Here is a 26,939-nt window from a genome sequence, read left to right on the forward strand (position 1 = left end):
TATGTTTTTTATGTCTATTTCATCATTCTACATGTTTTTGTTGACATATATGTATCAAAAATTAAAAAATATAAAAAATATATATATTTTTAAAAAATCGCTCCCCGATTCGCTCCCAAATCGGGAGCTTCTGAAAATGGTCGCTCCCGCTCCCGCTCCCCGCTCCCGCTCCCGCTCCCAAGTAACACTGGTCTTGTGTAATCTTAAATAAGTTCCAAATTTGCACTAATAAGCTCACTCTTTAAAGCACTTTACATAATCCAATAATCTTGTTGAATGGTAGCTTGAGTGATAAATCTATGAACTCAATGGATATTGATATCTCTTGTTCTCTTACACATTGATGTAAAGATCTAAGCTTTCTTAACTTGATACCTTGTGAATCTAATTGCATGTCCCTTGAATAATTGTCATTAGCATCTCTTGTTAACATCGAAGAATCTAATCGCAATATTGGCAGTATCTTGTTAATCATCTTGAGCAATTGAGTAACATATTTTAAGTGTTTTTCTTGCCATTATTGTTTCATGGTTAATATCTATTGTGGATCTTTGGCATATTGGTAATCTTTCCTTTAAGAGCATTTATCTTGTGATTACACTTGGGAAATTACTTCTTGGTTATCTCTTGTATCTTGTTGGCACTTGTAAAATTGGCACATTTCCTTGTGGTTGAGATTGTCTCTTATTTACCATTGTTAAGTACTTATTGCCATAACTTAAGATCAATCATAACTAAGTACTTAAAGGAACATTAAACAATCTCACCTTAAGAAGGCACTCAATAATCTTGCATTGGCATCCTAGAATTAGTCTTGCATTAATAATTTACCTCCAAGCATAAGCTTGGTTGATAGAAAGATAGGAACACCATTCTCATCTTTGCTTGAGAAGTCTAACCCCTCTAGTATTTAAAATGGTGACCTTCTAGTCGTTAGAGCCAGAGTCTCTGCGGCACTGGAGGCATCGAGTACATTAGATTTCAAGGAGAGGGATCGTTAACCAAGCCCTTGCTTGCTTCACCTTGACTTCTCTCTGCCACTTACTTTAGAGACTAGGCTCAATATAGATAAAGATCAAGGGATACACTGAGTTAGGCATCTAACTAAAATAAATCAAGATTCCTGCATTTCACCTAGTTTGTAGGATTTGCATTTCATCTAGGATAGTCAAGCATTCATTGAGCAGTGTTAGGATATTCCGACACATAGGAAATAGTTCAGTATAACTTGGTCTAGTGTAGAGTTAAGTAAAGTGTGTTTCTTTACTATGTACTTTTGTAACTTACAATCCGACGGTCACAATATGTTCTAGACATTAAGTGATTTGACAGTTCATTCTCTCCTCGGTATTACCGACACTTGATCCGTGGCTTAACACTCGATTGGTCCATGATCTCTATTTAAAGAGCATGGAGGGTCATTTGTAGTGTGACCGTTCATGAGAGAAGCTTATGTAAATTTTCTTTCTTTTATTAATAAATTGCCTGAAGTGGCCGCGTTGGCTTAGGCCATGGGTTGTTTCCCTCTTTGAGGGTTTTAACCACGTCAAGAATACTGGTGTATTGATCCATGATCTATTTGTGAGCAGTGTCCTTTGGTGTTCTATCTAAGGAACTTACCCTGTAAATTCGTACATGGTATCAAAGCTATTTGAGGGCCACATCCTTTGGTGATCCAAATCCGAAGCCGGTACAACTACATCCGACTGTCGTTTCCTAGATCCTATTTCTGACTGCTTTCGGGCCGAGAGGACTGCTCTATTGTGTTAAGAGCATCTGTTCCAGCGAGGAACCCCTTTCGTTTCACGCGAAAAGGTTTTCGATAGCCCTAACTACGTCATTTTTAGGATCTGAAGGTATACAATCTTTTTTTTGCAGTTTTAGTTATTCATCTCTCTGTTTATTTCGATTTATTTAGCTCTCTGTTTTTTATTACTGGATCTATACCTTTCATTTCTGTGTATGCTCTTTGCCCTGTGACTCTGTGCGATCTGGGCAAATCAGAAACAGAAAGGAAAGATTTTTCGCATCAATATTAGAACATTATTTTATTTTGGGGGCTTATGTAGGCAAAGGAGGCTAATTCGAACTCCTCATTAGTGTATAAATACAAGTGAGATGAGTTCATTTGCTCATCATCACTTTGGATTGGATCTCTTGTCTCTCTTGAGAATTTCACACTTTTTCTTAAAGGATGAATTGGATCTTTATGGATGAATTTTGATGAGTGGATTTGGTCTATCTTATCTTGGAGCTTCTTTCTTGTCAAATTGTGTATGGTTGGATATATTCTATTACATGTAAGTACATGCTTTTAATGTTATTCTTGTTTACTTTGTCCTATACATTGGACTGGGAATTTTGCTATTTCTAGGGCTAATTGTTGCATGCATTTACTGCTTAAATTGTGGAATTTTGTCTCTATTATAGCATCTCTCAATGTATGGACCATGTAATGTGAACGAAATCTCCTAAGGGTAATTCTGTCAATGAATTGATCTTGATAAGCCATCACCTTTTGCACATCGAAGTATAAAAGCTGCAAGATTGCTTCTCTTTGACCTAGAAGGCTAGCGAAGTAGTCTTGAGGCCTCCTTGACCAAGAACCAAAGGTCCTCACTCATATTCATCACAGACTCTATTGTCCCTAGACTAAGGCACTAATCTACAAAAAGGTGGTCACCTAAAACCAAATTCTTTCACCTTTTCCTAGTCTAGCCAAGTTGGGTTACCTAGGGCATCATTTTCCTGATGAACTAGCCCTCCAAAATGTTTGATCTCCTAGCCCTTCCTGCACTGGTGTTTCCTCAAGACCTCCTCCAAATTTGAGGCCATTCTAACAATGGAGTTGTGAGAAAATCCAAGCCTTGGCTTCGAGATCAAACTTTGCCCTATCATCCCCAAAGGCTAGTACCTTATTGGATCAGAATATTATTTCTTTGATCCTTTCCCCTACCTTGTCTAGGCTAAGGACACCATTGGTTGCTAAACTCCTTCCTCCTGACCTAGACCGGGTCCACTTGGTCCCGTGTGGTCCCATTCCTTTGAAAGACAATTCTTCAAGAACCATCCAGGATACCAATTTCAACAAGGATTTTAGGGATTGGGAAACTCCTTCACAAGACATATCCCATAAACCTAACCCTCGAATCCTCCTTTCCTTTTCCTCAAAGACAATGTACCTTTCTTAGAAAGAAAGCAAGCTCCATCTTTCAAACTCTTCTAGGAAGGGGATTATTTGGGTCACTCCACATCCATTCATTGATATATCCTTCATCGGTGAATCCATAATAAACCGAGTCTCCTCCCACCAGTGAAAGTCCGAAAATAGAAGGGAGCCTTAGCTGAGGTGATAGTGGGCTAAGTCTCCATTTATTTCCTTTGGTCTAGCATTTGCCCTTTAGGGATCCCCTGCTAGTTTGATCGGTAAAAGGACTATAAGTCGTTTTTGACCCTCAAAGTGAGTCCTCAGATAATGTTGGGTCTTTGAGGATGAATTTCGAACAGTCACACGTCCCAGACATTTCCCAGGGCCACTTATTTACATCATTACATAGAAAATAATTAAAAAATCTCATTTTGCAGGAGATTTTTAATTATTAAAAAATCTTAATTAAACCTAGTCAAATTCCGCGAAATTTGAGAGATGACCTAGCATGGTAATATACATTGACCCTAGACACTAAGATGGACTTAAGACATGATCTTGAAGCTGTCACCTCGGCTTTGGGGTAATTCAGTGAGTGAAAAAACCTAAAAAATGATTCGCTGTTGAAAAGAAGGAATAATTAACCAAGTAAAAAAAACACTTTAAGGTGTACTCGCTTGTTGATCGAGTCTCAACATCCTAGGTTTGTTACATTTATTCATCATGCTAGTGACATTTACACAATATCCCCGTAGGTTTGCAGAATCTCAAGACTGAATGAAGAAAGAGAGAAGGAAAGGGGCTTAGAAGCCATGATGAAGTTTGGAACATTGTAAGTGTAGGAATGATCTGAGGCAAATGAGAGGGGAGACCTCCCTTTATTGGCTTGGAAGGGTTGTTTTTGGAGGGAACCAACCCTTAGTTTCCCTCAAAACCACCTCAAAATCAAAAGAAACAGTGTTCCGAGAGTTCGCAACTGGCCTAGCAGTGAACTGACCAGTTTATGGGAAAATCGGCCGATTTATGCCTAGTTTGACAAAAAAACAAGCGAGGAGAGCAGTTCAACCCAGTTTTTCTACCGGTACGGTGGCTTTGGTTAATGGACCAGCCCATCTTAGTGGCATCCTCTCAAACCATGGTGATCAAACACAATAGGCCAACTTGTGGGAGACATAGCTTTCTCATAAAAGCTCTAATTGAGGTGATTCTTATGCAGTTGAAAAGGTATCAATGTGCATAAAATGAGATCTAGGTCCATGGTAAGTTTGGGACCACAGAAAGTTGTCATTTAAGGCCTCAATTGGCTCTGGAAGCTTTTCACCCACAATTTTCCAAACCGAGACCATTGGTAAAAATGACCCTGCAAGCTTATTCCTCCATTTTTTACACTCTAAAAGCATCAGGGTAGATGACAAATAATATAATGCTCCAATCCAGATCATAGAGCCAAGAGAAGATCAATAACGAGAGGATATCAAGAAGGACAACCTTCCTTTTTTTAGTTACTTGGAATAATGGAGTAGGGGAGAGGCTAGCATATAGAGTAAAGGAAATCTCTCAGCCAATCAGGGCAAACTGTAAAGCCCAAAAGCCCTCCTTTCCGCTTAATGTAATCTTGAAGCTTATGTCAATGGCTCATTTAATCCTATTGAGATCGTTATTGAAGATGTGACATGTTGCTTGGTTGTCCATTATTTTGAAAGCTCTCTTACTCTGTGTTTTTTCTCATATAATCTCATGCTATGGTTGTTCCTTCAATATTAGGGTTGCAATTTACCTCTCGGCTTTAAACACATTTGGTTGTGATGGTTCATTTGTTGTTAGGGATCTCACTCACTCTTATATAACTAGACAATCCAGTGGATTAGTAGTCCTGGCACATCAACATATAGGTTGACTACGTCTTCCCCATAAGCATTTCAAACCTTCTTTGGTCCTTGACTCCATTACCATCAAATTTGCACTAGTCATGTTCCTTCATCTCATTTTCTTAAAAGGTCTAACACAATGTTACATTTATTGTTATCAACAATTTATCACCGAGGGTCTAAAATTTAAATTACTAGCTATATCGAGGAAAATATCGAAATTTTAAATTTATCAGAAATTATCGAGAACCTTTAAAAAATACAAAAAATATTATTTTTTTCAAATTTGTGTTCTTTAAAAGCAACATCAACATCAAACAAACACATTGTCACATAAATATGAAAATAAAATTGCAATATCAAATGTATAATATGTCAAGTGGTACATCAGTCATTGATATTGTATTATGATATATGTCCTAAGTCATAAGTCTTGACAATAAAATACATAATCACATCAAAAAAAACATTGTATTTCATGAGATGATCATCATGAGGCATCTATATACTATAACGATAAATTGATAATCATATGCACTAAGAAGGTGTGGCCAATGATTTGCTTTCCCTCACCCTTGAAAAGATTGTGGTTCCTGTGCAATTCCTGAATTACTCCCTCTAATGTCTCTTTCTATCAGTGTCAAGCACTAAATTAATTACCCGGATGCGGGTGATTACCCAAGTAATTAATTCGACAAGATGGGCGACGGATGGGCTAGCCACATGGCCGCCTGCGTCCTTCCCCAAGCTCACCTGAGGCTCATTCAAGGCACCTTGCAGGTGCCATTAAATGCATCCCAAGGTCGAGACTGCACCACATCTTTCATCACTATGGAGTTTGCAGAGCATTATGTTATCTCTCCCCCCTTGCTCTACTGTGTTTTTCCTCTACAAGCCTTTGAGCCATGCTCTCACACTGTAACTGGCCACCGATGCTGGCTGCTAAGCTATATTGACCTGGGTAACGGATTTCATTATTCTCAAACCAGGCTCTTCAACTTAGCTCTGGCTCAAACCTCCTCGGTCCATCCTCTATGCAATTATTTCACCACCTCCTCTGCTACTAACCTCGCCTTCAATCCTGCCATGGTTCGTCATCATATGTGAAGCAGGAGGGGAGGCACGCGCGGCAACATCATCCGCCCTCCTGCTACTCCCAGCCCTAACTCTGTTTCCCCTGCTTCCTCGACGGATAATCCCAATCCTTTCGAACCTTTCCATGGCCGATATCCAGACACCCGAAGCGGAAGGGGAAGAACTCGATTTCAAGGCTCTGAACAGAGGGACGCTGCAGTTCATACAACAAACTTCCCCCTTCCCCCGTATCTAGCACCCCATACCACTCAATTCCATTTTCATAGTACTCTGAATCGACCTGTCATCACTGCTACTGTTACCATTACTTTCACTGAAGAATTGGACCCATCGGAACATCTGCGTGCACACAGCGAAGAGCAGAACAGAGCAGCGCCAAGCAGCAGAGGCATTTGCATCCTGGGTGAACAGCAACCCAACGTTGATAGAGCCGCCCTGCATGGCAAAGCATCGGCTGGCAATCAACAAGCTGGTGGAAGCAATCTTGGTGACACTCAAGCTTCGGGCAGCCGACGAGGCGACACGTCTGACCTGCATGCAGGCACAAGGAACACTGATACCATCCACCCAGCTTAGGGCAAGGACACCTCAGCTGACGAGGATGATTGGTACAAATATGCGTGCAGGATTGAAGAAAGAACCGACCCCGGACAACCTCTAGCCCTGACACTTAGCAGCCAGGTGTTGCTTTCTTTGCCAGGTCGATGCTTCTCATGCTGACTGGGAGTTTCTGGTTAATTTTATGTTTTTTGATTAAGTATATGCAATGTCTGAGATGTTATTTTGTTTTTTGGCCAAAACTGTTAACCCATAGGTGGGTCTTTTTGAATTCTTGGACTGGTTTCCCCTCTGTTGGGGCAGTCACAGCTAGACCGACTGGTTTCCTCTCTGTTGGGGCAGTGACAGCTAGACCGAATTATTTTGTGATGGTTGTTGCTCAGTACTTTGGAGGCCAGGCCTCTCTGTAATCACCTTTTTTGTATCATATTAATAGATTAATCTCACTTAGAAAAAAAAAGAACTGAATTGATTGCAATAAGGACAACTTTTGGGGTAGCCATGGGGAAATATTAACTTCATGCACTGAGATTTTGGCAAGGTGGTATTTCAAGCGACTGAATTGCCAAATATTATCATTCCACATAGCTTGCAACTCAGCTTTCTTCTATTATCACCCCCACATGGTTCACCATGCTCCCACATTTTGTCTAATGGCTTTTCCATTTTTTAGAGCTCAGATTAATTTCTTAAAATTTGGACCTATGACACAAACAAATGGGAAAATTCAAAATCCAAATCCACAAGAAAACTTGAAGAATGTTACAATTAAAATAACATAGCTATATAAGTATTAAATCTCATTAAAAAAGGGAAAGAACAGGCATAACTAATGGACATTGCAAACACTATACTAAATCTTGAAAAACAAAGAAAATGAAGGAATAATTCTTTTAACAAACTTGGGAATATGGATATAATAGTTTGGAATAGATCCCCACACCACAAATACTTAGTTGATGGCAATGAAAACCATAGATTTCCCCTTGTTTGCTTGATGGAAAATGGTCACACTAGACTCAGAGCTCAATTACCCTTAGCAAAATTTGCAATATGAGGTCAAAAACCACAAACCAGCACTCTATCCCATCTTTTTTAGCAGCAGGGAGATAAATTCAGGTCATCTCGCAACAAATACAAAATTAGAGCGATAATTTAAATTATCGTGATAATTTGGAACTGAAAAAAGGCAACCTAATGCAATAAATTTTGGCGATATTATCAGCAAGTTAGATTTCAACGATATTATCATGATAATTGTGATAATATCACAATATGTGCAACTTTGGTTTAAGTTGCACCTTGGAGGGATACACCCTATAAGCAAGAGGAAAGCCAACTTAAAGTGAGAGAGGGTGTTGTTGTGGTCACAAAGGGCAACCCCTCTTAGTTTCCATAAGACTGCAGTTGTGTTTTAGGGCTTTACCACTTAAGGTGCAGGTTTGGGAGGTAACAGATCTGATTCTTGGAAATTGAACTTTGAAATTTACCCTATAATATAAGCATGATATGTCATCTTTGATCAACAAGAACCTATAGTGATATTAATGAGATTAGTTGAAGATGTCATCTATGTCATTCCTTTATAGATTACAGTTTAGAAGACTTGATCTTCAGAACAGATGGTCATAATCATGATATTCAACAATGTATTATCAATACATCCAATTCTATTAATAATGATAGCTATTCCTGTAAGGGTAGCAAAAAATCCTCAAAATAGATCTCAAGTAGGAATGAAAATCAATATATTTTTGAAAAAACTATTGTCAAACCAGGAATTCACATATGCACACCATCCAGCAATCTCATTCAGAATAGGTGACTGCTCATTACAAACATGTATAACTTTAAAACTTTCCTTTCCACAAATATTGGAACAGAGAAAGGCTATTGTGTAACCTTGACAGCAGGCAGCATAGTCATCGCCTAGTGCTTCAAGGAAAGGTCTTGTGATTTTTTCAGCTTCATCCTGAAAAACAATTTTATTTGTCATAACAAGTTTCAGTCATCTTTCCTATCTCACTATCCTTAATTTGCGTCTGAATATGGGATATTTCAACCTTCCAAAAACAGACATGGTTGCACAATGTATTTGAACAATAAGATATTTCCTGCCAGCTAATAGCATTAAGAGTTAGTGTCCATCTCTGCACTGTTTATGACCATGAAATAACAAGCATTTGACAAATGTGAGGCTAACCTTTTCAGAGTGAGGCAGATCATCAATATAGATAAAATAGTCCTCCACAGGAGATGCAACAATTAAATCTCTGCATGAAGAATATCAAACTACTTAGGATAAAACTCTGGTTTTAGAAAGGCTCGCAAAAATTGGGATCCAGAAACACTATATATTTACTCAAATTTGACAATCACAAACAAATGATTCTCAAGGTAAATTTGATTATTATTGATATTTGTTTATTTTTATGTTTCAAAAAAACACTTCACAATGATATACTCAGATTGACCTAAAGACAACTGTCAAGAATCCCATTATGATTATTATTTTTGTAACTTGAAACCTTCTATTCACATCAAAAAGATAAAAAAAAAAGCAGTTGCTGTTGATTTTGGGTAGCATCAGATGCGCTCTAGCACCGAAATTTTGTGGAGGGGCTAGAATACATAAGATCTCCAAGACCCAGAAATCATTTCGAGAAATTCCACCCGGATTATGAGTTATTAAAATAATTAAATTTTTAATAGGGTTCCTAAGTAAACTTAAGAAAATAAAAATATTAATGGGTATTAATAAAAATATGTGTGAGAAGCTTCTAAGAGACGACGATCAAGTCTGTTTTAATCTTAGCCATTGATTAGGGACATAATCTTGTCCATTGATTCCTCAACAGGAAAAGTATAAGAGAAGACTTGAGAGTCATTTGGAGACACACAGGGCAATACTCAGTAACCCGAGGGAAATCGATTCTCAAGGAGGAGGAGTTCGATTTCAAATGGAGAGTTGCAGGGTGAAGGAAGAGGAGGGCATAAGCATCAATAAGAGACTGAGAAGGAGGTGACATAGAGCATCAGAGGGATAGTGCAAACGGAAGATCAGAGAGACAGCGCAGCAAGGGATGCAGTGCTCACGCAGAAGTGATGTAGTGAAGGCTGAAGGGTCTCCGGGGTGTCAGAATTTATCCATAGCAAAGGGAAAAATTGTCTCAAGTGTTTCTCTCATAGGTGTCTCTATGTTCTGTAAAATCATTCCTTGTAAAGAGATTGTTGCTGAAGAATAATAAATAAACCCTCATCTGCTGCACCGGTTTTCCCGCATTGGGTTTTTCTGGGGACAATTGTCCAAAAATAACTGTGTTGATGTGATTGATTCTTGTGCTTGTATATCCCTGTTATTTTCTCTATGCTATTATGTGATAACTGCAGTAGAAATTATTTTGATGTTTACTCAAGGGTTTGTAAATAACTTATTTAAGTAGGAGAAATAAATCAGTTACTGCAATAGAATTTCGTGTTAGAAATTTTCACATGGTATCAGAGCAGAGATCAGGCAATATGATTAGAGAATCTGCAATTAGTCGGGAGCATGATGCTGGGGCAGTGACTCAAAAGGACTCACACAGTTCTCCCAGGAAAGAGGAAAGCATGAAGAATATGGATCGCGACTATTCTATGTTAGCTTCCAGATTAGAAGAAGAAATCGCTTACTTAGCAAGTTCTGCTTCATGTGAGGTTTGGTATATTGACAGTGGAGCCTCTACACACATGACAGGAATACTAGAATGTTTTTCGAGCTATCAGGAAGAACAGATGAACTTCCAAATCACCATGGGTAATAAGTCAAAATGTACCCCTGTAGGGAGAGGTACTATAGCCTTTCAAACAAAAGCAGGGGATCAGCTTCAAGCGACCAATATGTTGCATGTACCAAGATTGGGGATGAACTTACTCTCTGTATCTCAGTTACAAAACAAGGGCTATGATGTTTTCTTCATTGGGAAGAAAGTGTAGGTCAAACATCCGAGTTGGAAAAAAAGGCCCAAATTGGAGACAGAGGTAATAGGTTGTATAAGTTACAGCTAGAATCTCCAATGGCACTGATAGGCAGCAGTGGGGAAAAAGATTTGAATGAACTATGGAACGGGAGGATGGGACACTTGCACCATGGTGCTATAAGAATTCTCAGAAGAACCATCATAGGAGTTCCAGAGTTGTGTACAAAACGAGACGATGTATGCAGAGTGTGTGCACTAGGCAAGTACGCCAAAGCAGCTTATTCAAGAAGAAACAGTAGGGCTAAGAGTGTTCTGGGATAGATACACTCGGATATCTGCGGACCCATGTCCACAAAAGCTCTTAGTGGTGCCGAATACTTCGTCACCTTCATTGATGACCATTCTAGGAAGACTTGGATCTACTTTCTAAAAACCAAGGATGAGGTTTTTGATCGATTCAAAGAGTTTAAGGCTCTGGTTGAGAATCTGACAGGAAAGAGGATAAAAGTGTTGTGCTCAGACAATGGTGGAGAATACATTGATAAGGACTTCACTAATTTCTGCGCAAGGGAAGGCATCAGAAGAGAATGGACAGCTCCTTATAATCTGGAGCAGAATGGAGTAGCAGAGAGGAAGAACAGGACTATTGTTGAAGCAGCAAGGGCGATGTTGTATGATCAGGATATGCCCAAATTTCTATGGGCAGAAGCATGCAGCACAACAGTGTATGTCCAAAACAGGACTCCTCATAGGGCATTAGGTAAGATTACTCCAGAGAGTGTCTTCACCGGTAAGAAGCCTAAGGTGAGTCATTTCAGAATATTTGGGAGTTTGGCATACTGCCATATACCCGAAGAAAAGAGGAAGAAATTGGATCAAACTGCAAAAAAAGGATATCTTGTGGGATATAGCGAGAATTCTAAGGCATATAGCATCTATCTTCTAGGAAATAGGAAGATTGTAGTTCGAGGGGATGTAAAGATTATGGAGGACAGAGCTTTCAGGAAATCCCGAGAAATGCCTTCCGAAAAGCAGTCAAAGAATGATCCATTGGTCCAGCCATTTCAACCAATAGAAATCAGCACCAGTATTTCTCCTAAAGACAAAATTCCAGAGGTATCACAACAGGTGGAGTCTCAAAAAGAGGGGGAGCAAATAGATCTACCCAATACCAGTGGAAGAACAAGTCGGGAACTTCGACAGATACTACGGGATGCAGAGGATTTCGTTGGAGCTCCTAGGAACAAGAAAAGGGAGCGTAGACAGCGAGTTAGGTACCAAGCCTTGGTGGCTCAGGTTGGAGAACCCTCTAGTTTTCAAAAGGCCATTCAACATCAAGTATGGGTAGATTCTACGATGGAGGAATACAATTCCATAATGGTCAGTGATGTCTGGGAAGTGGTACCTAGGCCTCAGGACAGGTCAGTTGTAGGTTTGAGATGGATCTACAAGGTCAAATATGCTGCAGATGGCAGTGTGGAAAAATATAAAGCCAGGTTCGTGGCTAAGGGGTATACTCAGAAGGAAGGGATAGACTACAAAGAAACCTTCGCCCCAGTAGCCAAGTATACTTCTATTAGATCCATGATATCCCTTGCAGCACAAACGGGTGGGAGATTCACCAGATAGATGTCAAGACAGTGTTCTTGAATGGGGTGATAGAAGAAGAAGTATACATTGAACAACCAGAGGGTTTTGAGACACATGAGAAGAAATTACATGTATGCAGGTTGAAGAAAGCCTTGTATGGGCTTAAACAGGCACCTAGAGCATGGTACGGTCGAATTGATGGTTAGTTGCAGAAGATGGGATTCGTCAAGAGTGACGCGGATCCCGATTCCCAACCTCTACTATCTGATTGTAGAGAATAAGCCTCTAATTTTGGTCTTATATGTGCATGATCTTTTTCTAATAGGTTCATCCACGTTCATCAAAGAATGGAAGGAAAACCTAGCTACAAAATTTGACATGAAGAATTTGGGGCGGATGCATTATTTTCTAGGGTTGGAAGTTTGGCAGGAGGAGGATGGAATTTTCCTTGGACAAGGGAGATATGCTACAGAAATTCTGAAAAGGTTCAGAATGCAAGACTGTAGACCTATGGCTACTCCAGTGATTACCAACTGGAAAAATACTGATGCATCTGAAGATAAAGAAGTCGATCCCACCTTGTACAAGCAACTCATAGGGTCCTTGATGTATCTGGTCAAAACCAAGCCAGAAATTCGTTACGCTATCAACACCCTCAGTCAGTTTATGGTGGAACCAAAGAGGACACACTGGGCGGCAGCCAAGCATGTTCTCAGATATATACAAGGAACAGTCGAGCATGGACTAATGTACACTCGAGGCAATGACATCAGGTTGACTGGGTTCACTAATGCAGATTGGGTTGGAAGTTCAGTAGATCGAAAAACTGCCACTGAGTATTGTTTCAACATTGGATCAGGAACAATGTTGCACGAAGCACGGGACGAAACGGGGATGTTTTTTGGGAGCGAGGACGCGGAAGCGTCATTTTCCAAAAATCCAATGTTCCACCAAGGTTTCGAAACGAGGGGGCGAGGGAGCGAGGGGGCGCGGGAGCGGCCTATGCAAAAGCTCCCCACCATTTTTTAGGAAACGTGGGGGAGCGTCAAGGTCTCAAAAACTTCTAAATATAAAATATAATTTATTAATTGAGTCCACTATGACAATTGGGTTTGAATTGAAAAGTTGTAAAGCATGATCATTGATATGAATATCATTATCTAATATCATATAAATTTAAAATTCTAATTTATAATCATACATCATACATTATGATTAAAGTTTAAAGTTTAAACCATATTGATGTTCCACTTCCCACTATGAACATTGAATACTGAACAGTGAATATTCAATATTGGCATAAAATTATAAAAGTCAAGTCTGATACATCATACAGCAAGAGTCCAAATTTTATAGAATTATAAAAGATTAAAGTCAAGTCTGATACATCAAGAGTCAATTGTGCGTGTGAGGGTGTGAGGTCTCAGCGGTGCGTGTGAGGTCTCAGGCTTCAGCTGTGCATGTGAGGTCTCAGGCTTCAACTGTGCATGCGTGGGTGTGAGGTCTCAGCTTGCGGCTTTATAACATAATAAAACTGAAGTTTGAAACAATGAAACCCTACGCTTAAGTGTTAAGAGCGTTAGTTTTAAGGTTAATTAAACTTTAGTCTTGTTTTAAAAATTAAAACGTGTTCTCGTCCCCCCTCGTCCCCTCTCATCCTTGTCCCCTCACGACCCCCCTCGTCCCCCTTTTCGGAAACACCCCCTCAAGAAAGGGAAACGACCCCCTAGCACGTCCCCCTGAGTTTCCTCATTTTTGGGAGCGTGGGGAAACGACCCCTACTCGTCCCCAAGTCCCCGGAGCGCGGGGGAGCGAGGAAACTAGACCCCTAGGGGGGAGCGAGTCCCCGTGGAACACTGCAAAAATCTAGGAAGCGAAGCGTCTGCTATATATATATATATATATATTTATATTTTTTTGTATTTAATATTTATACTCAAAACAAACATCCCAAATACCAAATTAGTTGTAGAAGACATGAAAACATGCATATTTTTGCATAAAGCAAGATAGATATAGCATCCATTGTACATTAATGATTAATTATTCGAGCATCAACCATCTAGAATCTAGATTCTTCTCCTCTTGTCTAGCCTTTGCCTCTACCTCAATTGTCTAGGGATATTAGTCAACATTGCCCAATTTTGATCAAACTACCTAATCCAAGACTTAAAATATGGTAGAAAAAGCTTAACATGCTTGATCGATGATTTTGACTCAATTGAAAGGTAATTTTTTGCTAAGGGCGTGACAAAGGAGTTCAACAATTAACACCACCAACACTAGGGTACATATAGCGCTTGGTGCTCTTGATTAAATGCTAATCGCATACCTTCATACTTGATATAATCTAATGAAATGCCACAATCCCATTGATCTTGAATTCCTGAAAACTGTTAAGTCTACTGAATTTTGAATAGGATATGAAATTCTATTTTCTCCATATGAAGTCCAATGAGGCTGGAACCACTCTCAAACATCCTGAGTCATTTCATAGTAATGTTAAAAATTTAAGTAAAAGGATGAAAATGAAAAATAAAGGAGAATGTCACTTTTACTTTAAGAATTTAACATTACCATGAGGGATGAATGGGGGCTTTATTCCCTTCATTCCTCAACCCTAACCCAAGGTGGACCCACCCCCAACAAGCAAACTCACCAAAAAATTAAAAAAAAATAAAAATAAAATAAAATGATTTCTTTAGGCCGCGCGGCGCACTTTTCCGGAAGCGTGTACGGAACCGTACGATTTGCTATCCGAAGTGTCGCGCTTCGTACGGCCGAAGCACCGTACAAAATACTCTTCAGAGATTCCGAAACGCGTTTCGGAGGGACGCTTCTAGAATTTTCAGGAAGCGTCCATATCAGTGCGAAACGTGTTTCGGAATTTCGGAACTGCGCTTCTGGGGACGCTTCCTGGGCGCATCCGTACGGTAGGCGCTTCAAGCATTAGATCTTGTGGGGGGGCGGGGGTGGGCGTTTCCTGCAACATTGATCAGGAATGACCTCCTGGTGTCATAGGAAACAAAAATCTGTAGCTCTGAGCTCAGCTAAAGCTGAATATATGGCAGCTAGCACAACATCGTGTGAAGCCATATGGCTTAGGAAGTTGCTTGTGAATCTATTCAGGGGAAGGATGGAAGCGACCAATATTTTGTGTGATAATTAGAGTTGTATCAAGCTCTCTGAGAATCCATTTTTTCGTGATCGGTCGAAGCACATTGACATCAAGTGTCACTTTATCAGAGACTATGTCCAACGAGGGGCAGTACAATTACAGTACACCCCAACAGGAGAACAGGTGGTAGATATTCTCACCAGAGCTCTAGGAAGAACAAAGTTTGATTATTTTAGGGAGAAGATGGGGATTATTGAGAAACCGTTTCAGTAGCAAAAGCGGATAGTTCAAAGAGTTGCAGTGCAGTAGTTAGCGGTGGCAGTGCTATGGGCAGCATGATGCAGCATATTCAGAGGGAGCTATGGTACAGATGTAACAGTGACAGTGACAGTGTCATGGGCAACAGTGTAGGTTGCAGCAGCGCAGTAGATGAGGGGAAACATGCTGAGCATCAGCAGCGCAGAGGACCGATGTCATGGATCAGTGTGATACTTCTGTTGGGGAGTATTGCTAGAGCACATTCCTCGCTAAAAGGGAGTGTTGATTTTGGGTAACATCGGATGTGCTCTAGCTCTGAAATTTTGTGGAGGGGCTAGAATACATAAAACTCACAATCCGGGTGGATTTTCTCCAAATGATTTTTAATGGGGTTCCTAAGTCTAAACTTAGGAAAATAAAAATATTAATGGGTATTAATAAAAATATGGGTGAGAAGATTCTAAGAGACGAGGATCAAGTCTGTTTTAATCTTAGCCATTGATTAGGGACTTAATCTCGGTCATTGATTCATCAACTGGGAAAAGTATAAGAGAAGACTTAAGAGTCATTTGGAGACACACCGGGCAATACTCAGTAACCTAAGGGAAATCGATTCTCGAGGAGAAGGAGTTCGATTTCAGAGGGAGAGTTGCAGGGTGAAGGAAGAGGAGGGCATCAGCATCAGTCAGAGACTGAGGAGGTGATGCAGAGCATCAGAGGGACAATGCAAAGGGAAGATCAGAGAGACAGCACAGCAAGGGACACAATCCTCACGCAGGCCTCACGCAGAAGTGACACAGAGGTGACGTAGTGAAGGCTGAAGGGTCTTCGGGGTGTCAGAATTTCTCCAGAGCAAAGGGAAAAATTGTCTCAGGTGTTTCTCTCAGAGGTGTCTCTATATTTTGTAAGATCGTTCCTTGTAAAGAGATAGTTGCTGAATAATAATAAATAAAACCTCATGTGCTGCACTGGTTTTCTCGCATTGGGTTTTTCCGGAGACAATTGTCCAAATATAATTGTGTTGATGTGATGGATTTTTGTGCTTGTATATCACTATTCTTTTCTCTATGCTATTATGTGATAACTGCAATAGAATTTATTTTGATGTTTACTGAAGGGTTTGTAAATAACTTATTTAAGTAGGAGAAATAAATCAGTTACTGCAGTAGAATTTTGTGTTAGAAATTTTCATAGTTGCCCCCGATTCTCCCATGGTCTGCGATTGGGGAGACCAACCGACTGGAGGAACCACTGATCTGGAGTCATGTTGATCTTTGTAGCTCGAGCAGGTACTTCTACACATGCCCAAGTGTCTGGGTGTGCAAGAAGTTGCCTAATAGCTCTTGAACCTTAGCAAATTAGGTTAGTGATTAAGGTAATATTTGTTCCTTAGTGATTAGTGATTAAGCACAATTCAGCCTGTGCGACCTAACCAAATCAACCAAAAAATTTTGCTTGGTAGGGCCTAGTCAATTCGACCCAGCTCCACCCAATCAAATCGGCCATGTAAAATTGGCCCAATTTGGCATCCTCCTTGCCTGCTCGCTACCCCTAAAATTAGCTTGTTCATTGCACCTCAATTTATTGTCAGTTTGACCTCCTACTCCAGCTGTGTTACCCACCATTTTGTGGGGAACATCCTTAGGAGAAAAAATTTCTCCAAGATTGTCCTCAGTTGGCAGCCAGAAGCCCCTAGCAGCCATTAGCTAGGTCACTATGCCATTTCTCTGCCACCTAAGCTAGCCATGTGATCCCTCGCCCATCTGCCAGGATCGTATGTTTGAAGGTGGGCCTCTCGAAGCTAAAGGTATGCCTTGTCATTTCGAAATTGAGTTTTGTATTTTGCTTATCGTCGACACTTTTGGGCATGGATTAATGGGGGGATTCAGCAGAAAGGATGGGCTAGGTCTGTTCTTCTGTCCCCTAGAACCCTTTTAGGACTTAACCTTGGATTCTAGTCGCATGGGATCTCTTTTATTGACCATTTGGTTTCAGGGATGGTATTTCATGGGAAACCGCAACTTTGGTTGCGTGGTCCCGCTCCCTTATGCATTTATATAGCCCTCTTTCTACTAATTATTACCCTATCCATCATTTCTCCCACTTGGGGCCACATTCCTCCATCGGGTCCACATAGGGTCAGTTCACCCCTTCCCCTTGCCCACACCTTGGGTCATGGCTTGGGATGAAGCCTGGAGGTTGACACAGCTAAAAAGAAAGTAAAAAACATAGATGGCCACATTCAACAAAAAAAGTACCACAAGATGCAAAAGATGGCCGTGACAAAAACATTTAGCACGTGGAAAAAAGCCATTACATGAAGCTCTACCCCATCATCATGGCCATCACCTTGGCTGCAACAGGTTCTATGAACTTTTCTCATCATATAGGAAACCATAGTTGCCCCTGGTGGGCAATGAGCTGCCCCACCTTAAAGGGGAAATTCACTGCTATATCTTATACATCATGCTCTAACCCCTTGAGCCTCGAGCAGTTAATCAAAGAAAATCATAAAAAGGCAAAAGGCATATAAAGAAGGGTGGAAAAATCAAGGTTAGGGCACCTCATGTACCACAATTGCTCCCTCCTACACCTTATAAACCCAAGTGTGGGCTTCCCTCTTATTAGCTACCCCTATGCCCCAACATGTGACCCAGGGTTGCCCCCTCTCATTCCCTACCTCATTCACCTATCTGCCACATGCCACCACCTTTTGACGAATGTACCTTGACTATATTATCCCCTTTAGAAGCAGAAACCACCTAATAGGGTACTTGATTAACCCCATTAAAAGTTTTGGAAACATTGACACATCCTGAAGCCCATTATGGAAGGGCAAGCCATTATGAAGTCCCCAACTATGGTCCATGATTAGGTAAGCTCATTTGCTCGATTTATCTAATTACTTGTTGTACTCGAAGCCTAGGGGATGCATTGGATCTTATCCTGGACTGCAAATGGTTTCCATTTGGGGTTTGGTCTCCCTATACGGGGTCCTAATCCTCCAAAGGGCTATATTGGCACATATAGGGTGAGCATTGAGAGCCATGGGCCTCCACAGCAACAGAGTACACTCCATGGATACCCACAACCAATCAGAGATTGCTCGCAGTTCACTTATTGGACGAGAAGGATGCACCTGATCCATCATGCCCATCTGGCCCCAGATCTACACCATACACTTGGCAGATTATTTAGGACTACTACGATGATGTGGCATCTCCTACATTATCATCCTAGCCTTTGGGAGAAACCTACATGAATCTTTGATTTGTTTGGAAACCCATGAGGACACTTGTGTGCCCCCACAGTCATTTGGAGCACCACAGGTCATTAAAAGGGGCCAACCCCTTGTCCACTGCTTTTGAGGGTCTCATTCTTCACTGTGGCACCCATGGACCTCATTAGGGCTCTTAGAGGACCCTACGACATGCATAGATTATTATTTGTCCTCTTGAGAGGCTTATCTTTTCAGTTGTGAGCTAGTTTGGTGGGCTTGTCACCAAAGTTAGGTCATTTGCTCATTATTTTATTTTTAGGGGCTAATGTAGGCTCATTAGCTAAATCGAACTCCTAATTAGTGTATGAATAGGAGTTAGTTGGATTCATTTGTATCATAATTGGACTTGGGATCTCTCTATCTTTAGAGAACTTCAGACATTTTCCTTGGAGGATGATTTGGATGATGGATGGATTTTGATTTATGGATTTGGGCTATTTCTATCTTGGAGCTTCTTATTTACAAATGTGATGGTGGTTGGATATACTCTCTAACATTGTAAGTACAAATTTAAAGTTATTTTCTTGTTGCTGCATACATTTGAATTTCACTGTGATTAGGACTAATAGCTGCATGTACGAAATGTGGAATTATGTGTCTATTTAGCTTATTCTTTGTATGGGCCATTGTTAGATAAATGAAATGTCCTAGAGATCATGTTATCTTGATAAGCTTGCACCATTTTTATGAAGTATAAATGCTTGAAAGTCACTTTTCTTCTCTTTCCTCTAACATTGGACGAAGTTGACTTTTGGAGCCTCTTTGAACAAAAAACTAAATCCTTCTTCATTATTATCCTTGACTCCATATCCCCAAGTGAATCAGGCACTGGTCCCTCAAAAAGGGTGATCATTTTAACCCTCTTTTACCGTTTTTCCTAGGTCTAGCGCCATTAGGTCACCTAGGGCATCAATTTCCCAGAAGCTAGCCACATTAAAACTTCGATCTCCTAGATACAGCCGCGCTAGTGGGTCCCCTTGCTCTCCTCCAAATTTGAAGCAATTCTGGCAGTGGAATCTCTAGATACCCCAAGCCCTAGCTCTAGGATCAAGTTTTGCCTAGGTGTTCCCAAGGCTAGAACCTAGTAGGATCAATTTGACATCTTTGGGAGAAAATTTTTGTTTGATCCTTTCCCCTCACCTTGGCCAAGTTAAGAACCTCATTGGTTGCCAAAATCCATTCCCTAACCAGGGTTGGGTCCACTTGGCCTCATGTGGTTCCATTCTTCACCAAAGCCTATTTATCAAGTACTACTCGAGAATCCAAGTCCTCAAAGGATTTAGGGATTGAGAATCTCCTTCATAAATCCTATCCTTCTACCTCAATCCTCCAATCCTCATCCCCTCTCCCTAGAAGATCAAGTTCCTTGCTTAAAAGGCAAGCAAGTTCCACTCTTCATTCTATCCAAAGGGTTTATAGGGTCACTTCACACCTCTTCATTGATCTATACTTTATAAGTGACTTCCCAAACTATCGGGTCTCCTCCCATCAGTGAAAGTCTGTAAAGAGCAAGGAGTCTTAGCTGAGGTGACAGTGGGCTAAGACTCCATTTGTTGCCCTTGGCCTAGCATTTTCCCTTTAGGAATTCCCCCTAGGTCCCCTGCTAGTTTGAGTGGTAACATTTTGGCGTCATTGTCGACGACACGAGATGTGTGCTTTGTTCCCCGTACGACATATCGACATATCATTATTGGCGACTCCACTGGAAAAACGAAGCCCTAGTTCTCAATTGAGCTTTAAAGTTAATGCTTGTAGGGTGAAGCAAGCATCTATCAAGGCACTTTAATTCACCCTGGCAACTCCATTATAATCTTAATATGCAAAATCATAGAAGATGGAGATTTCTCTTGGTCCTATATTTGAAAAACTCAATAACCAAGAGATTCAAGAGTTGCAAAAGAAAGTTGTGGAATATGCAAGAACTTTTCAAAATATGTTGGAGAGCATGGATATGGAATTCATACTCGCATTTTATAGGTCGCAAGAAATACAACTCGACAGAGTAAGGTGTGCTTACGAAGAGGATCCTAGTCGTCTCCTTGACCTTGCTCACATAACTTGTGTCGTGAATATTTTGGATAACCTCATTAATATGAAAAGGAATACCTCCTTTGGGGATGACGAAGAGGTGGATCCCAAGAGCCTCCAAATCACGCAAGAAAGAATGGATGAATATACTACGTCATGTAGGGAGGAAGTGAGGGAATATAATTCTAATGAAGTTTTCTCTTGCTCATATGATGAAGAAGTCAAGATTTATAAGATGAACTGTGAATATAAGGAGAACCCTACTAATGCTCTCCTCTTGGAAGCATACTACCAAAATCATGTAACAAATACCTTAGCCATTGTTCTTTAAGAGAAGAGAGAAGAAGAGAGGTCCCACTTGTCAACTAAGATGAAGATGACCTTGAGGAGTTCAGTGATGAGCAAGAAGATGAGTCCTCGTTGGGGCTATAAGACAGACAAAATGATTTTGAGAGCACATCTGTTGAGGAGAATGATGTTATGGAAAGTAAGGCCAAGACTAATTTTACCTTTCTCGAGGATATCGCTTCTAATGAATCTCCTTTTGAAAACCTTGAGGAAGGTGATCCTGTAAGCTCCTTGGAAAGTGACATTGGAGATTATTTCCGCATTGAAAAGAAGAAGTGGGAAGTTGTTGGGCCCCAATTTGATTGTGCTCCCATTTATGATACTGACAGGGAAAGTCAAAAGCATATATGGCCACATTCAACAGGGAAAGTACCAAAGGATGCAAACAATGGTCGGGACAAAAACATTTAGCAAGTGGGCAAAAGCAATTACATGAAGCTCTACCCCATCATCATGGCCATCACCCTAGTTCCAACAGGTTCTATGAACTTTCCTCATCATATAGGAACCCATGGTTGTCCCAACCCCAGTGAGCAATGAGCCACCCCACCTTAAAGGGGTGAATTCACTGTTATATCTTATACATCATGCTCTAACCCCTTCAACCCCAAGAAATTAATCAAAGAAAACCATAAAAGGGAAAAAGGCATATAAGGAAGGGTGGAAAAATCAAGGTCGGGGCACCTCATGTACAACGATAGTGTTTATTTCTAGTAGCATCAAATGTGCTCCAAGTCTCAAAATTTGCAAGGAGGCTTAGACATATGGATTCTGTTGATTTGGGCTAGCATCGAATGAGCTCTAGCCATGAAACTTGGAGGAGACGCTAAAGCACATGAGATCTCCAAGACCTAGAAATGGTATGGGGAAATTCCACCTAGTTAGAGAGATATTAAAATAATTAATATTTTTAATGGGTTCCTAAGTCTAAACTTAGGAAAATAAACATATTAATGGGTCTCAATATAAAATTGGGTGAGAAGGTTCTAAATGACATGGATCAAGCCAAATCTAATCTTAGCCTTTGATTAAGGACTTAATCTCGGCTGTTGAAGACTCAACAGAAAAAGTATAAGAGGAGGCTTCAGGGTCAGTTGGAGATACACCAAGATTGATCAGCCAGTTCGATTTTTTGGAGCGGGGTTTGCTGAGAGAAATCGAGCAAGTGATCTGAGTTGCAGCGAGGGGCAGTGAGTGCATAGTAGAGAGGTAGAGATACTGCCGAAGGACCAGCATAGAGGCAGGGGAGGCTACGCAGAGCCAGCAGAAGCCACACAAAGGGCCATAGGGATTGCGCAGAGGCTACCAGGGCCTGTGTGAGTGGCACAGAGGGCCAGAGACCCTGCGCAAAGCATCAGAAGGCTGACGTAGAGGGTTCCAGGCTGACGCAGAGGCTAGGAGGGCTGACACAGAGCCTCAGAGAGGCGTTGGAGAGTTTTTCGTGGAGCAAACTTGTCGAATATCTGCTTCTGAAGAGAGGTATTACTACCAGATTGATTTCTATGTCAGGTGAGCCAGTTTGGCACCCAATTGTACTCAAGAAAGTTGCTTAATAATAAACCCTCAAAACTGTTGCATCGGTTTTCCCAAGTTAGGTTTTTTCGGGGACGATTGTCCAAAAATAACAGTGTCCCTTGTGTGTTTGTCTATTCTTTCAATTGATGACCTGTAGATGGTTGAGATTGCATTTGTGTTTATTTTCAGTATTTATATGGTTAAATAACTTGTTAAGAAATTAAACAAGTAGGTGAAATAAACCAGATAGTGCAGGAAGAATTTCTAACGGGTTAGACTTAGAAATTTCAACATGGTATCAGAGGGTTGCAGATCATAGGAGAGTTGAAGGCACCAGCTAAATCAAAAAATTTGCAACAGAAACAGCTGTCCCGAGAGACAGAAGTTGTTCCTAAGCAGAAAGCAACAGAGAAGGAGTGACACAGAGGGCCTGCGTCATCAGTTCAAGCCAGAGAGAGGGCCAGCGCAAAAGCAATGAGAGGCAGAAGAGGCTCACGAAGAGCCATGTCATCCTGCTCAGCCAGGTAGAAGTGACGCAGTTGGCTAGAGGAGCAATTTAGCCTTGCCGAGGTTGCGCAGAGCTAAGTGGCTCAGTTTCTTCAGCTGCTAAGGCCTAGGAGTTGTGGGCAGAATGTGGATTGTGAAGCTCGTGTGGTGTTGTTGCTATCGAAGCAAAACAGTACCTAACAGGACAGAACAAAGGCCGAAGGAGTCGCTACCTAAGCGGATTTCCAGCCAAAGAATCGAGATCATTGTTGCAGGGGATCAAAGAGGAGCGGTTCGACAGTTGGCAGGAGGATTTCCAGAGGGAAATCGAGACCCAGAAGGAGTCGAGGAGAGGATTTCCAGGAGGGAAATCGAGACTCAGAGGGAGTCTAAGAGAGAACTTCCAGGAAGTAGAGACTCAGAGGGAGTCGAAGAGAAGAGCAGAGATGGCAATGAATGGACTGAGGGATCAGGAGAGGTTGGACAGAGCATCCAACTTTGTCATTTGGAAGGCCAGGATCCTGTCTGTTTTTTATAAACATCGCATCGAGGCCTTCGCCTTGAGAACCGTGGCTATCCCAGTTAACCTAGCTGATAACGAAAGGTATGAGGATGCAATGGCCAAGGCAAAGTGCATAATCCTTGATGGGGTCAACGATCATGTAGTTCAACATATTGCCAAGAAGAATACGGCAAAGGAGATGTGGGATACCTTGACGACATTGTATCAAGGCACTTTCGTGCAAAGGAGGATGCTACTGGAGAATCAGCGGTGGTCGTATCAAATGCAGAAGGGGGAGAAGATAGATCTATTCCTCAGCAAGTTGCAAGAGATTTGGGACCAACTTACTTCCATAGGGGCCACACCAGATCAGGAGTTCATGGTGAGGACCACCCTGAATGCAGTGTCCGAGGAGTGGAAGACATTCGTCCAAAGCATTTTGGGCAGAATGAATATTCAAGGTTGGGAAGAGATGTGGGCAGCTCTTCGCCAAGAAGAGATCAGACGGCTGACCAAGATGGGAAGTAGCAGCAAAGGAGGTCGAATCAAGAAAGAGGAAGAAGAGGATGCAACTTTGGCATCTATGGGACAGCAAGGGATGAGGATGAAGAAGGATATCTCCAAGATAAAGTGCTTCCATTGTGGGGAGTTGAGTTATTATGCAACCCAGTGTCCCAAGAAGAAGAATAAGGGAGAAGCTTCTGACTCCAAGGCAGCGCCGTCTAAGGCAGAGAAGGAAGTAGAGACTGTTGACGACTCTGCCATGAGTGCTCATGCACCTCTAGAAAAGAGGTGGGGAGACCTCGAGCTGTAGTCATGAGGACTACAGAAGATGTGGGGCAGGATCCTTAAGGTACCCAAACTCTTGGATCATATCTGGCTACAGGAGCCCCGAGAGACAATAACAGGATGACGATGTTTGTAGAAGCAAGATGTAGATGGAATGGCAGAACAATGCTAGAGTGCAGGGATCTGTAGCAGTGCAGTGAGGGTTGCAGCAGTGCGAGAGGCACAGAGTTGTTGCAGCAGCGCAGAGGTAGCAGAGGGAGTACAAGATAGTAGCAGAGAGAGCTTCAACATCAGGAGGGCTTCTAGCCTGACAAGGATGTTAGTAGTTGGGTAGATCAACTACTTACTTCTCAGTAGCTGAGTTGCAGTGCAGTAGTAGCAGTGGTATTGCTATGGGCAGCACGATGACAGAGACCTGCAGTGCAGACGCAGTGTTGGGAAGAAGGACCAACAGCAGCACGGATGCAGAGGGAGTTGCAATAGAAATGTAGCAGTGGCAGTGGCAGAGCCATAGGTAGTCGTACAGGAGGCAACAGTGCAGAGGATGTTCGGCAGTAGGCCAAGCATTAGCACAGATACCGGTGTCGAATGATCAGGGTGATGTTTAGTGGTGGAGAATTACTAGAGCACATTCCTCGCTAAGAGGGAGTGTTGATTTGAGGTAACATCAGATGTGCTCTAGCCATGAAAATTTGTGGAGAGGCTAAAGCACATGAGATCTCCAAGACCCAGAAATGGTTTGGGGAAATTCCACCCGGTTAGAAAGATATTAAAATAATTAATATTTTTAATGGGACCCTAAGTCTAAACTTAGGAAAATAAAAATATTAATGGGTATAAATATAAAACTGGGTTAGAAGGTTCTAAATGACATGGATCAAGCCAAATCTAATCTTAGCCGTTGATTAGGGACTTAATCTCGTCCATTGAAGACTCAACAGAAAATGTATAAGAGGAGGCTTGAGGGTCAGTTGGAGATACACCAAGATTGATCAATCAGTTCGATTTTTTGGAGCGGGATTTGCTGAGAGAAATCGAACAAGTGATCTGAGTTTCAAGGAGGGGCAGTGAGTGCATAGCAAAGAGGCAGAGATACTACCGAAGGATCAGCAAAGAGGCAGAGGAGGCTATGCAGAGCTAGCAGAAGTCACACAGAGGGCCAGAGGGATTGCGCAAAGGCTACCAGAGCCTGCGTGAGTGACGCAGAGGGCCAAAGAGCCTGCGCAGAGCGTCAGAAGGCTAATGCAGAGGCCAAGACGGATGACACAGAACCTCAGAGAGGCATTGGAGAGTTTTTCGTGGAGTAGACTTGCCGAATATCTACTTCCAAAGAGAGGTATTATTGCCAGATTGATTTCTCTGTCAGGTGAGCCAGTTTGGCACCCAATTGTACTCAAGAAAGTTGCTTAATAATAATATCCTCAGAACTGTTGCACCAGTTTTCCCAAGTTGGGTTTTTCCAGGGATAATTGTCCAAAAATAACGGTATCCCTTGTGTGTTTGTCTATTCTTTCAGTTGATGACCTGTAGATGGTTGAGACTGCATTTGTGTTTATTTTCAGTATTTATATGGTTAAATAACTTGTTAAGAAATTAAACAAGTAGGTGAAATAAACCAGATAGTGCAAGAATAATTTCTAATAGGTTAGACATATAAATTTCAACACATTCTCCAATACCTAGAAATCGTTTTGGGAAATTCCACCCAGAGACAGTTTTATTAAAATAATTAATTATTTTTAATGGGACTAATGGATATGAATATAGACAATGGGTGAAACTTCTAGAAGAAGACGAAGATCGAGTCCAAATGATCTGAGCAATTGATTGGGATCTAATCTGGGTCGTTGGTTCTCCACTTGAGGATTATAACAAGGACATCAATGGGCACTTGGAGAACACATCAAGTGAAGATCAGAAAATCGATTTTCTGAAGCAAAGCAGTTGTCGGAGAGAATTTTGAAGTGATTTTTTTCAGTGAGGGGTAGGGATAGTAGTCAGTGAGGAGTTTTCCTGGGTCAAAGAGTACAAGGCAGAGAGGACAGAGCGACATCCAGAGAGAGGTTAACGCTGGCCCACACAGTGGCAGTGCAGAGCCTAGAGGGAGATCGAATTCTTGCTGAGGAAATCGTGTTTTGGAGGTCGGGAGCCGGGGTGTGAGACTGGGAGGATGGGAATCAAAGTTTCTAGTCAGTAGAGGGTTCGAAGGAGCGGCAGCACAGTCCCTAGTAGAGGTGATGCAAAGACTCCGTGGGGTTGACATAGTTTTGCGTAGAAGCTGACGCAGAAGGGACGCAGAGCCTCTATTCCAGCGAGGCTAGAATCAAATCCTTCCAGTGACAGGGTGGGAGCATCTCACTACTTGTTTGGTCCAGTTTCTCTATGTATAGGATAGCC

The 26,939-nt window shown here is 41.5% G+C and overlaps 1 protein-coding gene across 1 annotated transcript in view; it reads right to left on the bottom strand.

The window, feature by feature from the left end:
* Positions 1 to 26,939, bottom strand: part of LOC149246470 (histone-lysine N-methyltransferase ATXR2-like) — a 226,532-nt gene that overhangs the window by 48,374 nt on the left and 151,219 nt on the right. Inside the window, exons 11-12 of the mRNA XM_089441655.1 lie at positions 8,873 to 8,942; positions 8,572 to 8,641 (exon numbers count right to left, since the gene is read on the bottom strand). Of these exons, the coding sequence (XP_089297781.1) occupies positions 8,572 to 8,641; positions 8,873 to 8,942 (140 nt within the window). The remainder of the gene's footprint in view (positions 1 to 8,571; positions 8,642 to 8,872; positions 8,943 to 26,939) is intronic.

This window comes from Pinus tabuliformis, chromosome 7, assembly GCF_031772625.1.
Source record: "Pinus tabuliformis cultivar Carrire ecotype Pingquan chromosome 7, CPIR1, whole genome shotgun sequence".
Taxonomy (NCBI): domain Eukaryota; kingdom Viridiplantae; phylum Streptophyta; class Pinopsida; order Pinales; family Pinaceae; genus Pinus; species Pinus tabuliformis.